This window comes from Odocoileus virginianus, chromosome 17 (assembly GCF_023699985.2).
Source record: "Odocoileus virginianus isolate 20LAN1187 ecotype Illinois chromosome 17, Ovbor_1.2, whole genome shotgun sequence".
In the NCBI taxonomy this organism is placed as follows: domain Eukaryota; kingdom Metazoa; phylum Chordata; class Mammalia; order Artiodactyla; family Cervidae; genus Odocoileus; species Odocoileus virginianus.
Window position 1 is genome coordinate 49,699,803 of NC_069690.1, and position 16,451 is coordinate 49,716,253.

Here is a 16,451-nt window from a genome sequence, read left to right on the forward strand (position 1 = left end):
GAGTAGCTCTCATTCAGAGATTAGAGAAACCCACCTAACCCATTCCCAAATGCCCACATCCTAATCCCTGGAACCTGTGAATATCCCACATTAAATGGCCAGAGGGACTTTGCAGGTGAGATTAAGTTAAAGAATTTGAAGGGCTACCATGGGTCAGAGAGTGGTGTAATGGAAGAGGCGGGAGAGAGTCTCATTGGTGAGGACTCAGCTCACTGTTGCTGCATTCGGTGCCCCGAGCTATGATCTGGAGTAGCCCCTAGAAGCTCAGGAGGATGTGTAGGTGGCAGCACACCTCAGACCTGTGTGCTCGGGAGACTGAATTCTGCCAACAACCCGAAAGAGCAAGGGAGCCTCCAGAGAGGAAGCAGCAGCCCTGCTAACACCTGATTGTAGCCCGGTGAGACCAAGTCAAACTTCTGACCTACAGAACTGTGATAGAGTAAATCTGTTATTTTTAAGCCATGGAGATTGTGGTAATTTGTCAGTAGCAATGGAAAAACTTTTATAACTCAGGGGGAACAAATCCAAGTAAAAAGTAGGCAGAATACCTGAATAGACACTTCGCCAAAGATTTATGAGTGACATAAGTCCAGGAAAAGATGCTCACCATCTTCAGTCATTAGGAACACAGATCACACCCATGAAATCTACTGTCACTGAAATGGCTGAAATTGAAGAGACCAGACCAAGCCACAGCGAAGCTGGTAGGAGCACAGAGCGAGTCACTCACTTTGGAAAATTGTTCAATCACACACACAGCCCCTCCATATGACCTGACTGTATCATGCTTGGTGTCTGCTCAAGAGAAATGAAAACGTCCATTCACACTGGTCCGCGACTGCTGAACACATCTTTATTCCTAACAGTAAAAGGCTGAAAACACTCTTAACACCATTAAAATTTGATAAACCGTGTGGCACCTTCCGTACCACAGAAAACTATTTGGCAATGAAAAAGTACTCATACAACATGGATGAATCTCAAAGTAGTTAGATTAATATTAGCCCCCTCCCCCCCAAAAGAGCTGTATGATTCCATTTATAGAAAATTCAAAAAAAAATGTAAACTATAGTGACCAAAAGCAGACCAGTGGTTGCCTGGGAACGGAAGTGTGGGTGTAGCAGCTTTAGTCCATAGAGCCCTTGAGCAGGGTTGGGGAGGGCATGCATCTCCCACAGGTGACTGACACCAGGCCTGGCTGGCTGTTCTCCAGTCACCTGAGAGAGGATACTAGGGTGTGAGGTGATGGGCTGTGAGGGTGCTGCTTAGAGTGCACAATAAAGCATGCACACACTGCCCAGAAATGTCCAGGGGCCCATCAAGGATGGAGTCCTACTTCTGTGTCAAGACCTTCAGGCGCATCCTTTTATTGAAAATAATTGCACTTCAGATTGAGGGTTCCCTGAATTCTGTGAACTCTGCTGAGTTGTTGGGGGCAGTAGCCCCCAGTTCTGTGCTTTTATCGGGTCCCAGCAGCAGGGCCTCCCGAGGTGGGGGGGCCTTGCGATGCAGGTACCACCCTGTCCAGGCACCACCTCTGCATCATAGGTGGGCAGCGGTGGCTGACAGTGCACACACATTGCAGTGATAGGCTACAGAGGAGCAAAGCTTCCAGTAAACATTTCCAATATAGGGCACCCCTCAGGGCATTGATCTGACTGGCATCTGGGCAGAAGACTCAGACGAGCTGCTGGCCCACAGCCCGGGAGACAGACTCACAAGCAGATCTGGGTGTTCAAGGACGTCAGTGCCATGTGACTTGGGGTAAGCAAGGCCCCTTCTGACCCAAGGCCCCTACTCCGCCGACTGAGGGTGCACGTGCTAGGCCACTGGGAGGTCTGTAAAGGAGCAGCATACCACTGGGCCCCGGGCTAAGACCAGCTGATGACAAACTGCTCTCCCATGGTCAGCGAGACAGGGATGTCCAGAGTCTGGGGACAAAAAATAGGAAAACTGGGTTGGCAACTGAAGTGAGGCAGACAAGCCTGCAGATGAAGGTGGGTGGTGGACATGGGGCCTGGCCCGGCCCTGGGAGTCTTGCTCTTCCCTCCCAGCACTCCTGGCAGTGGCCGCCTCAATCTGCTTTGGAAACGAGCTGCCGTTTAACCAGGGGCTGACAACGTGGACACGGGCAGAGGAAAGATGTGAAGTGTAAGGGGCTATGCTCCCCACTCTTCCATGAAGTTCCGCTCCCTCTCTGCCCGTGTAACACTCAAGTGTCCTCTCCCTGCTGGACGGGGGTCCCATGAATGCCAGCTCAGCGGGCACCTCCCACCCCCTCACCCACCCTCAGAGACAGGCCCTCTGGCCCCAAGTGTGGGCTCTCTTGCCTCTGTGTCAGGGCTGAAGGTGAAGTTGGAGACAGGAACGCTGTTGCAGAGGACCTGATGGGGGGCTGTGGCCACCCCCAGGACAGTCACGTTCCTCAGCTGCAGGCTGGCCCCCTCACTGCTCACGTGCACCAGCTTGTTCACAATGGTGTTCTGGCCGGAGCAGAGAGACAGGACCGGAGGTGTGAGCAGATGGTCTGGGGCAGTAAGCCCCACTCGGGCAGGGTCTCTGGGCAGCACACCCCCTGCAACCCCTGGGATGCTGGCACAGTGCAGGGAACTCTGGTCAAGGCACTTGGCCCACAGGCTCTTCTCCCCTTCGGTCTCGTTGACCCGGTGGCAGGTGGCCATCCCAGGAACCCAGGCCCAGCTACCCTCACCGAGTCAGGATAGTCACCCCAAGATGGCCCCCAGCCTGGGCGGATCCGACTCACGTTCTTGGCCAGGAAGATGAGCTGTGTGTAGTCCCCGCCGTCCAGCACTCCCAGGCTCTCCCCGTCGTCCCAGAACAGCTCCCCTTGGGCCTCCCCACTGGTGGTCAGGGCCACAGCCAGGGCCATGGGCTGCTTGCGGGACTCTGTGGTCGTGAGGGCAGGGCCCTGGGAGGGGGTGGCCCACGTCACTGTCCCAAGCCTGGTGGAGGCCTCCAAACCCAGGTGTGAGGGATGCTAGGCTAGGACAGTACCGTAGTGGAAGAAACCGAGATCCGCAGGACAGTCTAAGCCAAGTAGCCTGGAGGCCTGTGGAGACCACCCTGACCCAGGGGTCACCTCAGAGGACACAAGGCCCATGGAAGTTTGCAGACTGACTGTTTTCTGAGAAGGGCCAATGAAGCTCTAGAAGGCCTCCCCTCTGCCTGGCCTGGGAGCAAGTCAGTGCAGGGATGTGTCCTTCCCCAGCCCAGGTCATCCTCACCCCTCAGAAGCATCATCTCTCTCTGGGGGCGGACCTCCAGCTGGAAAGAGGCATGTGGGGGCCCAGCAGCCCCAGGGCTGGACAAATGGGCTCAGGGGCCCAGTCCACGTACCTGCATAGGGATGATGTGCCCAGCCCGGAGGTGGACGTTGATGGTGTCCAGTGGGGCGGACAGCGTCACCCACTGCCCCTTGCTGTGGATGGTAGATATGAGGGGTGCAGGAGGTGGGAGGCTGCCAAAGGCCTCCATTGGTACCTGAAGGGGGATGTCATGTCACAAAGGGTCCTGGGCAGTGCCAAGACCCTGTGCTGTTGTTGGGAGGCAAGAGTGGAGACTGGGCCCCACAGTGGGGACAGAGCATGAGAGGCTGGAGCCAGGGCTCGGGTGGGGCTGCTCAGAGAATGGGATAAGGGGCAGGAGTGTGGAAGCAGGAGAACTGGAGTCCTGGCTCAGTTTGGTGGCAAGTCACCCATCCAGACTCAGTTTCCCCATCTAGAAAATGGGTCCTGCAAGGATCTCACAAGATGCTGCTAGTGGAGCAGCTCCAGGTGAGGGCCCTCATATAGCCAGGACCCCTCCATACCAACAATGCCAGAGGGAGGACCTCTCCACCATCTCCCCCATCCTCCCAGGCTTTAGGGCCCCAGGACTCACCTGGGTCTGCAGGTCGTACCATGTGCCCTGGGGGAAGTAACCAGTGACTTCAACCTTCTCAGCCTCGAGCACCGGGGTGATAAGCAGAGCCTCCCCCCACAGGAGCTGGCGGTCCACAGTCCAGGTGCTGGGGTCCTCAGGGAACCTTCAAACAGGAAAGACTGGCAGGGCGGTCTGGTAACCTCTGAGGTCAGTGGGCTCAGGGGGCCCGTGGGAGGTCTGGAAAGGAGCTGAAGGACCTGGGTTGCATGCGGTAGGGCTGGTTCTAGCCAAATGAAGTCAAGGCAGGAGCCAAGAGTAACCTCTCCTTGCCTGATTATCCGGGCATGACCTGTTCACATTTCCTACTTGCAAACTGTGCTCTTGCCCATGTGTTTTATTTGGTTCTTGATATTAGTCTTACACTTGGTCTGAGTATCTGTACATTAGGGAAAGTGTCATTTTATTGACAAGTGAAAGTCACTCAGTCATGTCCGACTCTTTGTGACCCCATGGACTATACAGTGCATGGAATTCTCCAGTCCAGAATACTGGAGTGGGTAGCCTTTCCCTTCTCCAGGGGATCTTCCCAACCCAGGGATCGAACCCTGGTCTCCTGCATTGTAGGCAGATTCTTTATCAACTGAGCCACGAAGGTTTTCTGCTATTCATTTGCCTTGACAATCAGAGCAGTTTTCTGTTTATTTTTCTGTTTATGTTCAGAGAAATGTTATTTTTTTTCCTCTAAATTAAACATCCTTTGCTTTTTGCTTTTGATGCTTAGAAAGCCCTTTCTTGCCAGAGCAGAGGGAAACATGGACTTCTGTTTTCCTGGGGCTTTTTCTACAGCTTAATTTTTGACATTTAATTCATCTGGAATTTAAGTTTGTATGAGATGAGAGGAAATAGATTTTTGCAAATAGCTTACTAATTACCACACTACTGAAAAATCCTTTAACCCTCTGATTCAAGGAGCCATTTTACAGGATGGTAACTTCTCAGGTATACTGAGTCCTATCTGGGGGATAGCTATTGAATTTCTTCGGTGGTCTTATTACCTTAAGCCCCAAACGGATTCAATCATGGTCGACTTACAACTTGTTTTGCCATCTGGGAGGCCTGGTCTGTACTCAGTGTTCATCATGGGATTTTCTGTTATTGAGGGCTCCTAGCCCTGAACTGGAATCCAGTGGGTAGGAACTGGGGGTGCAGGGGTTACCTCAGTGGGGAGGGCCCAGATTTTGCTGCCACACCCCTGCTCTTGGTGCCTGGAACACCCAACGCAGGAGGGTGGCTGCCCTGGGGTCAGTGGGCCTGAGGCCATCGCTCCCAACCCAGGCACTCACTCCAGGAAGAGGGGCCGGGCCACCGTCTCGCCTCTGACGTGGGCCCCGTGGAACAGCGTGTAGAGATAGGGCAGCAGCATGTAGCGCAGGGTGAAGGCCTTCCTCATGGCTTGTTGCGCTGTCTCACTGAACCTGTACGGTTCCTGCGGCTGTGGTGGAGGGCGTGGCGGAAGCACCTGGGATCTGGGGTGGCAGTCCCCCAGGCTCCCCCACCCCAGGAGATCCGGCACTCTGGGCCAGCCAAGGCTGGGATCCCTGGCACAGAAAGCGGTGTTCCCCAGGGCACAGCCTCCCCTGCCATCCCTGCCCTACCTGGCTGTTCAAGGCATTGTGGTTCCGCATGAAGGGGTAGAAGGCCCCTAGCTGGGTCCAGCGCACACACAGCTCCTCTGAAGTGTTGCCCAGGAAGCCACAGATGTCGGCCCCTACCAGGGGCACCCCCAGCAGATTGAAGAGCAGGATTTCTGGAGGGCAGAGTCAGACAGGTCTGCAGACTCCACAGCCGGGCCTGTCCAGGAGCCTGACAGACGTCTGTTGAACTGGCGAGGGAGAAGGATCCCTCCCAAAGACCCTCCCACTCAGCCCCCACCCGACGGCTGGCGCATCCTGTACTCGTGGTTTCAGTAGAACAGCCTGCTGTATCCGCTCCCTAACACCTAGGGTGTGCAGGGCAAACTAGATCAGTCAGGGATGAATTGAATCCCCTCCCCACCCCACAAAGGTTAAGTTCTAATCCTAACCCCCAGTTGCTGGGAATGTGACCACATTTGGAAATACGGTCATTGCAGACATGATCAGGTTGAGGACATCAGGGTGGGCACTGATCCACCATGACTTGTTTCCCTATCAGAAGAAGGCATCAGATACAGGAAACACAGAGGGTCCCAAACAAGATGAACTCAAACAGACCTACACCAAGACACAATTAAAATGGCAAAAGTTAAAGAGGATTCAGGCCTGACCCGCCACGCTGGCCCCAGTATGAAAATCAGAGCCAGTCAGCACCCATGGGCAGAGCCAGCAGCAGCCTTGTGAAGGAAGAATGGACTCAGCTCAGCAGGACGTCACATACACAACGGCACATATGCATCACACGTGAAAGCGAGCCTGTGACTAGGAAAGCACTTCCAGGCTGGAGGGTTTGATGGAGGCTCTCTTCAGCTGTGACCTCAGGGGGTCACCTCTCCCCTCTCCCCAGGGCTCCTGAGCCATCCCTGGGCCTAAGACATCTGCAGCATCAGAGGTCTTGAAACAAAAGTCAAAATTCTCTTTGCAAGGTGGAGCCAGGCACTGAGACAACAGCGGTGGGGGCGCCCTTTGGACTGAGCTCAGATGCAGTTTTCATGCAACTTAGAACGTGGTCATCAGAAGGGAAGTTTAACAAAGCATGAATCCAAGATGGGATGCTGGGAAGAGGGGCACCACAGGTGAGCCCGCTCTCACAGGTAGCTGACTTGCACAGGTGAGCCCACTCACAGGAGTTGGTGGCAGGCCCCACCCCATCCCAGTAGCATCTCTTTGAGAACCTGGCTCTGGACAAACTCCCCTGGAGAGGGGCCCACCCTCCACTCCTCGTCCCACCTCCTGACAGGTGTGCTCACCTGGCACGGAGTAGGAAAGCTGCTCCCAGTTGCTCCTCACATCCCCTGTCCAGTGGCCGGAGTATCGGCCGTGGCCAGCAAAGGTTGAGCGAGAGATCACGAAGGGACGCGTCCCTCGAGCCTTCACCAGGGCCCTGGGTGGAAAGAGCTGTGCTGAGCGGGGTCACCAGGAACCTCATCACGGCCAGCAAGAGCGCCTGGCAGTGCAGCAGGGAGGACAGGCTGGGAACAAGGAGCCGGATAGCTGAGGGCTCTGCCTATGTCTGCCAGGCAGTCAGCCCTGCCACCCGACTTACCCTCAAAATGCACATGTCCCAGGCTGGACAAACATCCCTTGAAGCTCAAGGAAGCCAGAGGTCCTGACCAGCCCTGGCCTCCCTGTCTCATCACTATGCCCTTCCTCTGAGGCACCAGGCATGGAGCCAGAGGGTAAGAGGGGTTAGAATGGGGCTGGCAGGGGCACTGGGGGGAACCTGGGCTTCCTTCTCTCCTTCCCCCACCCTGGCCCCTCACCTGTAGGAGGCTAAGGCTTCAGTCAGGCCATACAGGTTGTGCAGGTCATAGTGTGTGGACAGGAACTGGTGGCTGGAGGCGCAGATGGTGGCTGCCCGGAGGGTCCCGCCAACCACCCCTGGAGAAGAGGGGGCTGTTTCCTTGGAGCCTTCGCCCAGCAGGCTAGTGCCCCCCACATCCTGGAGCTCCTTGAGACCTGGGTACAGTCTCCACTTCTCCAAGGACAGGGAGGTGGTGCCACAGCCTGGCCTCTGCAGACCCAGACTTCACCTCTGCCTGCTCCTGAACCAGCTGCCCCTGGAGCACCCCCTCTGAAGGGTCTCGCCTCAGCAGCACATGCCCGGTCAGCATCACATGGCTGGGGTCTCCCCACATGAACCTCACTCCTGAGGCTTCCCTCACATGCCCCGGGCTCCTGCTGTCCATCAGCTTCTCATAAACCAGGGCTTGAAGCCTCCCAAACCAGAGAAGGGAAAGCCCTTGATTTGAGCTATTAAGTCCCCAGCTGACTAGTGCTGGGACAGGCGGGTGGAGGCAGGTAGGGACTGGGGACAGCTCACCTGGCGTGTAGGGTGGGTTCTCCAGGTTGTTGTCCGGGCAGCCATCCACCGAGCCCCTCACGAAATTGGATGGCTCATTCATATCCTGTGAGAAAGGACCGGGGGGTGGGCATCCTACCTGGTGCAGGGCATGGGGCCGGTCCCCAAGGCCACAGGACACCCAGGGGCAGGGCCACACTCACGATCCACATGCCATCGAAGGGCACTTGGGCGTGGAACTCAGTCACCATGTCCTGCCACCAGTCAAGAGCCTCGGGGTTGGTGAAGTCGGGGAAGGCGGTGAGTCCGGGCCACACCTGGACAAGAGGTCAGAGGGCAGACGGGGCCCCTGGAGCCTGCACAGAGGTCCTGGGCAAACCAGCTGCGGGCAGGGCTGCAGCCTCACTCATCTCCCCTGGGGGTGGGTGGACTGCAAGGGGGAGGAGCATGGGGAAAGGCCCCAGAAGCCACACTCCTGGCAGCCTTCTTCCTGGTCCTTGGCTTGCCCTGGGGAAGAAGCAGGGACTCTTCTGGATGCACCCCTGCACCCCTCCCACCCCACCGCATGGAAGCCCCTGGGGACCCAGAGGATGTAGAGGACTCTGAGGTCTCCCTGAGGAGCTTTGGAGCTTGCGTCTGAACTGCCTGCAGACACGGGCCCCTGACACAAGGATTCTAGGTGGCCTGCCTTGTCAGAAGCCACTGTCACCCCCAGCTGTGAACCCCGCCTTCAGTACCACTGGCCAGAGACCCCTCTTTCTCCCCCTCACCCCCCAGGCCCCACTGTACCTGCCCAATCAGTGGCTGCCCAGTCTCATTGGTGATGAAGACCCCTCGCCTCAGACCCTCGTCGTAGGGTCGGTAGGTCCCAGCAGGGCCTGAGCTGCTGATGGCAGGATCCTGGAGAGAGAAACCAGTCAGGATGAGAAGGAAACGCCTGAAACCTTGGCCCGATTGCTGAGAAAATGCTCTCCCTAAACGTTAGCAAGGCAGAAGTGGATGCAGCTTCATGTGAGTCAACACGCTGTGCGTGGAGGTGCACGCAACCCGCCCCCGGGTTGGCCAAATGGGGAGCACCTGGATGCAAGAGTTACTTTTGCTTGAAGGGCCCAGAATTTCACAAATGCTCTACAGTGACTATTTATCTCATTTAGAAATAAAAATAAGAAAAGGTCTGCACCTGCCCTCCTTACTCTGAGTGAGTGGCCCTGGACACGGCTTCCTTCAGAGGGGCCACGAGGATAGAAATGACCATCAGACCAATTCCAAATGGATTTCTTCTCCTGAGGGGCATCCGTGGTGGCAACTACTTGGTTGTCTCAGCTCCCCCTCCCCACCTCCTCCTCCGGGCACCCCCCACAAGCTATACCAGCCTGAACTGCATCCCTCTGGCTGCGGGGACTAGCCTAGGGAAGTGTGTCCTTGTGCTGAACCACTCAGAGCCTGCCCTGCTCCCCATAAGGCAGAACTGACCACAGGGAGGAAAGGCAGGGGTCTCACGGAGCATTCCAGCTGCCCCGGCACACAGCTCCACCTGGCCTGCCCAGAGCTGAGTGGTGTCAGCTGAGTGATGCACTCACCACTTGCTTTCAGCGCTTCAAGCAACTTACAGCTGCAAGGATCCTGAGCAAAGACATGTTTCCAGGGACATCACTGAACTGGGCCACAAAGGCCAAGTCTATAAATCTGATAGTCCCTCAATACCAAAGACCCTCAGAAATGTCCTCCGTGCCCATGGCAGGTCAAGGACGATGCCACTGAGAGTTGGAGCCACCGGATGCTGGGACCCTTGGCTTCCAAAAGAGCCTGCTCCACACGGCACAGGACCCAAGGGACACTCACCACGATCATGATGTACCGCCGACCGATCTGGTGGAGCTCCTGCACCATGGCCGGGAAGTCCCCGAAGTGGTCCTTGTTGAAGGTGAAGTCCCGTCTGGCATCCATGTAGTCGAGGTCATTCCACTGGACGTCCTGCAGCCACAGCACAGGGCGGTCGGGGCCCAGGCTCGCCACCCCCACCCCCCAACGGGCCCCAGGCCCCTCCCCAGCACTCACCAGGGGGAAGTAGGCCCTGGTCATGTTCTCTACGACCTGGCGGGTGATGGCAGAGGTGGAGTAGCCCCAGCGGCACAGGTGGAAGCCCAGGCCCCAGTACGGCGGCATGAACGGGTAGCCTGGGGGCCAAGGTGACTGTGAGTGGGCAGGAGGGGCTGGGGAGGGAGCAGCCGGGGCCGGGGCGAGGCCTACCCACGACGTCCAGGTATTGCTGCACCACGCTCTTGGGCTCCGGGCCCAGGAAGATGTACACGTCCAGGATCCCACCTGTCGACCTCCAACTGAGGGCTGGGCTGGGCTGGAGGACCACATCTGGAGGAAGCAGCCTTGGGGCTCAGGGATAAATACTCACCCCCCGGGGCCTTCAGTGCTGCACCAATGGGCCAAACACCTGCTGGAAAGGTCCTCCTGCAGGGAGCCCGGGGGCCCAGGGCAGTCACTCTGAGCCCAGCTCACTGAGAGACTTGGAGCAGGACAGGAAGGTGCTGAGCAGCCTGAGGCCCCCCCTTTATGGCCTTAGTCCCCCTCCTCACATCAGAGGTCTCACCTTAGGGGCACCGAAGGATAGAGCTGGCAGAGGCCAGGGCCTGCTGCTCATTTCTCAGAGAATGTACAAGGCTCAATCCCCTGCCCCCTCCTCTGAGACCTGCAACCTGTCAGGCAGGTGCAGAGAGTCCCAGCCCCCTCAAGGCAGGAGGGGGTGTAGCTGCATCAGGGAAACCCTGGCTGGGGGCTTAGAAGTGGAACTGGCCAGAGGACGTGGAAGGCCGTGCCTCCGTGCTTACCCATGGCGTTGCTATTCAGCAGGAAGACCCCATGAGCCAACCCACCATCCTCCAGGACCAGGTAGAAAGGGTGAGATCCGTAGAGGTTCACGTTGGGCTGGGACATGGCAGACACCCCCGCTTTACGTCCTGGCCCATGAGGCCCCTCTGATCCCAGACCCCCTTCCGCCACCCCTTTACCTCAGGGGCGATGTCCCGGTTCCAGAGGGTGATCTTGGTCCAGTTGGTGCTGAGCATCAGGGACCCAAGATGTTCGGCAAGGCCTGTGATGTGCTGGGATGGCAGGGAGGTGGACAGCTGCAGAAACTGGTCCGCAAAGAACAGGGGGGCCACCGTGGTGTTCAGCCTGCCAGAAGAGACCAGGTGGCCTCGCATGAGAAGCTGACAGCCCCTTGAGCCCTGATCACAAGCGGCTGCTGCCCAAAACCTTCCAGTCCTGGGAGTTGTGGCCCGGAGTACTACCTCCCAGGAGGGCCAAACTGCTCCCAGACTTTATGGAGCTGCCCAGCCAGAGGCAGTTAGGGCACTCCGAGGTTCCATAGGGTCAAGAGAAAGGATGAGACAAGTTAATAACTGCAGTGTCTGATAAATTGATATGTGCTGTGTGCTGTGCTTAGTCACTCTGTTGTGTCCGACTCTGTGACCCCATGGACTATAGCCCGCCAGGCTCCTCTGTCCATGGGGATTTTCCAGGCAAGAATACTGGAGTGGGTTACCATGTCCTCCTCCAGAGGATCTTCCCGACCCAGGGATCAAACCCAGGTCTCCCGCATTGCAGGCAGATTCTCTACTGGCTGAGCTACTTGGGAAACCCATATTGATGTGTACTGTGTGATAAAGAAATAAATAATAAAGCAGAGTACGGGGTATTGCCTGGAGTGACGCAGCTCCTTTAGACTGGACAGGGTTTCTCAGCCGAGGCACTGCTGATGTTTGGGCCGATCCCTCTGTGTTCTGGGCTGTCCTGTGTGCCGTGGGGAGCTGAATGGAATCCCTGCATCCCCGCCTTGGTGGTGACAATGTCTCCAGCTGTTGCCAAGTGTCCCCTGGGGAAAATCACTCCCCATGGGCCTCCCTGGGGTGGACAGTGTGGGTGGGGGGCCTTTGAAGGCTCGGGTGCAGGGAACAGCGAGCACCAGGGCCCCCGGGGGCCATGAACAGCAAAGAGGCCAGAGCAGGAGGGTGGACCACAACAGGGTCAGAGACAATGCCCTCCAGTTCCCTGGCCCTCCCACCCAGATTGGGGGCGGGGGGCACAGAGACTAGGCACTCACAGCACCCGTCCGTCCAGCTTCCGCCGCACGACCACCCCAAAGGGCTCCTCTGAGAACTCCATGCTGTACAGTGTGAACGGCGCCTGGCTGCTGACATGCGGGGTCTCCAAGGGCACCTCATAACGCCTGTTGGCAGGATCTTTGATCTAGAGGACGAGAATAGTGTCATGAGGCCCTTGGTGGCTGGCCGCCCCTAACACCTGTCCACTCCATCCTTCACCCTCCAGAGGAGGGAGGAGTCAGTTCAAGTCCCCAGGGCAGCTGCACAGAGCATGGAGGTGTGGACAGACTAGTCCACACCCCTGAGCCTCAGTTTCCTATAGAGCCAGGAGAGCACCTCCTGTGGGCTGCCAGGTAAAATATACAACACCAGGAAATCTGGGTTTCAGATACACAATTGTTTTTAGTATTAATATGTCCCAGATATTCTATGGGACATACTTATGCTAAAAAAGAAAAAAAGACTAATTCTTCGGTTATCTGAAATTCAAAACTGTATTTTTATTTCCTGAATCTGGCAACACTTTTCTGCCTGGCATTCCTAGTCATATGGTGAATGCGAAAACATAATTAGATCACCCAACCATTGTCTGGGTACACAGTCATCAGTCAGTAATTCATGGCTGTTGTTAATTACTTTGTTAAAATAACTGGGTATTACTGAACTGTGTGCTGCAGGCTCTCTCACCTTTGTGTCTGGACATTCATTCAGTGGACAAATTTTTACCGAGCACCTGCTATGTGCCAGACACTGTCCCAGTGGCTGGGAATAAATCAGACAAGAGGCCCTGCCCTCAGTGGCTGGGATCCCACTACCCACTGCCTGGAACGTCCCCCTTCTTGCCTCCTACTTTAGGTCCCAGCTGGGATGTCACTTCCTGGGGGGGAACCTAACCTTCCACCACCTCACTTTAAGCCCTGCCCTCTAGAACACGCCTAGAAACTCCCAGTCACTGTCTTAGTGACCCACTACCCCCTGAATGTAGATGCCACGTCTGCTCACACCCAGGCTCTAGGTGAGGGTACAATACACATCTGTGGATTAATAAACACCCCCCCCAAAAAAAAACACCCCCCAGAGTCCGTCTTCAGGCTTCCCTGGGAGCTCAGATGCTAAAGAATCTGCCTGCCATGCGGGAGACCTGGGTTCAGTCCCTGGGTTGCAAGATCCCCTGGAGGAGGGCATGGCAACCCACTCCAGTATTCTTGCCTGGAGAATCCCCATGGACAGAGGAGCCTGGCAGGCTACAGTCCTTGGGGTTCTCAACGAGTCGGACACAACTGAGCGACTCAGCACAGCAGAATCCGTCTTCATCCACTGTCCACACACCCGCTCTGCCCCCGCCCAGCCCCTGGCCCCCATCCTGCCCACCGTGAAGTGGAGTCGGCTCTCAGTCTCCATCAACACATCCAGCCTCAAGGTCATGATGTCCTTGGGGAAGAAGGTCGGGACGGCACGGGTCAGGGTGGCCGTGTACCCTGTCTCAGTGGTGGTCAGGTTCTCCAGTCTGTAACTGGGGTAGCTGGGAGGGAAGAAGCACCAGGGCTGCCCCATCTGGGCATCCGGAGGCCACTCTGCAGGCACGTAGCAGCAGCCGCGGGCCTCACATTGTTGCTGGGTGATGCCCTTGTCTGGGGCGCAGTCGAAGCGGCTGTTGGGGGGCAGGTCGCACTGTGCGGGCGCTGCCCTGGGGCTGCCACGGCATTCTGGGCTGCTGGCTCCTGGCTGGCAAGCTTGGTGAATCTCGTCTTGGGAGAAGCCTTGTAGTTCTCGGGGGACCACCTCCAAGTCATGAAGCAGGATGTTCCCCAGGAGGGCCAAGGAGAGGAGGGTGCAGACCCCCAGCAGGGAGCGGGAGCAGGGTGGCCACCTCATCATGGGTAGGCAGTGGATCTAGGAAGCGGGCAGACAGAAGAACCAGGCTCAGTGGGACAGTAGGAGGGAATGCCCAGGACCTCAGGAGACTCTCAAAGCAGCTTCCAGACTTGAACTTGGGGCTGGCCCATCAGCGCCCAGGGCGGAAGTGAATGAGGGCAGACCTGGGGCAGGGAGGAAAATGGGAAAGGAGAGAAAAGTCCCAAACAGGGAGTTGCAGAATTCTGTGCATTGTGAACTCTTCTAATGTGTCACAAATTAACGCATCTAGAATGTCTGTCAAAGTGACTTCATGACTCAACAAAGACAAAATAACAAAATGACAAAATGACTCAACAAAATGACAAAATGACTCAACAAAGACCCACATGACAGATCAAGCGGAACAAGTTCCCACAGCAGATGGAGTAAGTCCCGCTCTTGTATGAGGATTGTGGCTGAGGTGATTAAGTCTTGGCCAATGGGGCAGAAGCGCGCCCTCTCTCTGTCCTTCTCTGCTGACCTGGATGTGGATACAGCCTCTGAGGGGTCTTGGGCACCACAACCCAGGGCAACACTCAAGGATGGCCGAGCAAAGGAGAGAGGCCTGGCCCCCAGGACTTGGCAGGTGTAGCCCCTCCTGGCCCCTGCCCACATGGGGTCTGGTTGTGGGTCTCTGCCACAGCCACTGTACTGGAGCCTCATTCTGGTGACTCTGGTGCTAAGACTGTTATTACCCGCATCTTGCTATAAATTCCAGGGTTCACACAATACCCCTCACCTCAGGTTCAATAACTGCCTAGAACAACTCACAGAACTCAGGAAAGCACTTTACTTGTTTATTATAAAAGATACAACCTAGGAATACCCAGAGGGCAAGGTATGGACAAGGGGTGCTCAGCTTCTATGCCTTCTCTGGGCTGGCCACCCTCTGAGCAACAAAATGTGTTCACCGGCTTGGAAGCTCTCTAAACCCCAACTAAATGTAGGCACGAAATGATGAGATCACTGACCACTGGTAGTTAACTTAATCATCAGCCTTGCTCCTGGGAGTGAGGCCAGGTGAAAGTTCCCACCCTGGAATCCTGCCTTGGTTCTTCTGGGGACTAGCCCCCTTTCTGAAGCTGTTTACAAGCCCCCAGTCATCTCATTAACGTGAAACAGAAATTCTTATCACCACCAAGATTCTATGGTCTTTAGGAGTTGTGTGTCAGGAACTGGGGATAAGTATCTATTTTTTATACCACACAGTGTCCCAGCTCCACTTGATTCTGTTAGACACATCTGTGATCGTGATGATTCAGAAACCTGGGGAACTCAGAGTGGAAGGTCTTGGCCCTACCCACCCAGACTTCAGAAGCTGAAGAGGTTCCCCATCCCTTCCCTGTTTCGATTTTACAGACAGAGAAGACAGCCTAGAAGGGGGAAGAGATCCTACAGTGGGGAAGGGGCATACTCACAGCGATCGACAATTTAGAGAGAAAAATGGGGAAAGACGGACGGTCAGTAGGTCAAGTGGCGCCCCGGAGGGCCAGTCGCCCCATTTTCTAGGCTGTGACTTTGAACCACTGCTCCCCAGCCCACGGTGGTGGTACGGACAAGCTTGATTCAGAGCCCAGCTCCACCACCTGCAGAGGCAGCTAAAGGTTTTTTAAACCTCCCGTGCCTCAGCTTCCTCCCTATGAACGTGGGCAAGCACAGCCTTCCTCGCCCAGCTCGGGGGCAATGAATGGGTACCGTGGAGCTTCCGGGGTCCTGAGGTGTTACTGAGGTCACGGTCGTCACTGCTGACCTCTGGCGCGCGGCCCTGGCAAGATGCCCTCAATTCCTCCAAAAGGAAAGCACTACCGACCAACACTTCTATCGATCGACCCCTCCTTTCTCGGGCTTGACGACTGCCTGGACCCGCCAAGCCTCCAGTCTGTGGGGTTGCCGCGGACCGCCCCGGCCCCGCCACTCGCTGGGACCACCCGCAGCCCCAATCCAGCTGTCACGCCGGCTCACCTCCGCGCACGCGCGCCGGCCGCAGCAGCAACCTCCGGATCCAGCGCCCGCGGCGCAGTGGCGGCGAGTCACGTGACAGTCCCCTGCGCAGGCGCCCTTGGTGAGTGCTTGTCTCCGGGCGTGCGCCCTCTGGTGGTGGGGCGCGCAGGGGCATCCTCGCCCTCTTGGCCTCGGCGCCCCTGGAAAGTGGGAGGGGCCCAGGGGCCACGCGCACTGCAGGAGAGAGGGCTCTGGGGAGATGCCTGGTTTCGCTTTTTGCAATCAGGGGACGGTGTGACGCCCCCGAGTGAGCAGCTCTCCGCATTCTAGAGCCCACCAGGCCACTCCAGAGGCCTGACTGCGAGTTTAGCACCCAGAGGCCGAAAATTTGGAAGCAACTTAAACTTCTTCTGAAAGGAAAATGTCATAACCCATAAAACCGTCATGAAAACTGTCATGAAAACATTCAATGCCAAGGTACTTTTCATACATTGAGAAAAGACTCATGTTAAGAGGAGCAAGCTTATACTGCAAGAAACCAACACAACATTGTAAAGCAACTATGAGCTAAGTTACTTCAGTCGTGTCTGACTCTTTGCGACCCCATGGACTGTAGAC

At 56.4% G+C, this 16,451-nt stretch overlaps 1 protein-coding gene across 2 annotated transcripts; it reads right to left on the minus strand.

Moving 5' to 3' along the window:
* Positions 1–831: 831 nt before the first annotated feature.
* GAA (alpha glucosidase) lies at positions 832–15,914 on the minus strand. 2 transcript variants are annotated; one of them, XM_020884416.2, is made up of 20 exons: positions 15,855–15,914; positions 13,368–13,889; positions 11,996–12,141; positions 10,902–11,067; positions 10,722–10,818; positions 10,129–10,248; positions 9,937–10,055; positions 9,721–9,852; positions 8,668–8,778; positions 8,082–8,195; positions 7,900–7,984; positions 7,340–7,457; positions 6,827–6,960; positions 5,538–5,689; positions 5,226–5,374; positions 3,901–4,045; positions 3,358–3,501; positions 2,765–2,929; positions 2,331–2,483; positions 832–1,931 (listed from the first exon to the last, which is right to left on the minus strand). In XM_020884416.2, exons 2-20 carry the CDS (start codon positions 13,872–13,874, stop codon positions 1,872–1,874), a joined length of 2,817 nt encoding a protein of 938 aa, XP_020740075.2. In that variant the 5' UTR covers positions 13,875–13,889; positions 15,855–15,914; the 3' UTR covers positions 832–1,871. The 2 variants fall into 2 exon arrangements, with proteins under 2 accessions (XP_020740075.2, XP_020740076.2); XM_020884417.2 differs by lacking the exon at positions 15,855–15,914 and adding an exon at positions 15,588–15,826.
* Positions 15,915–16,451: the final 537 nt, after the last annotated feature.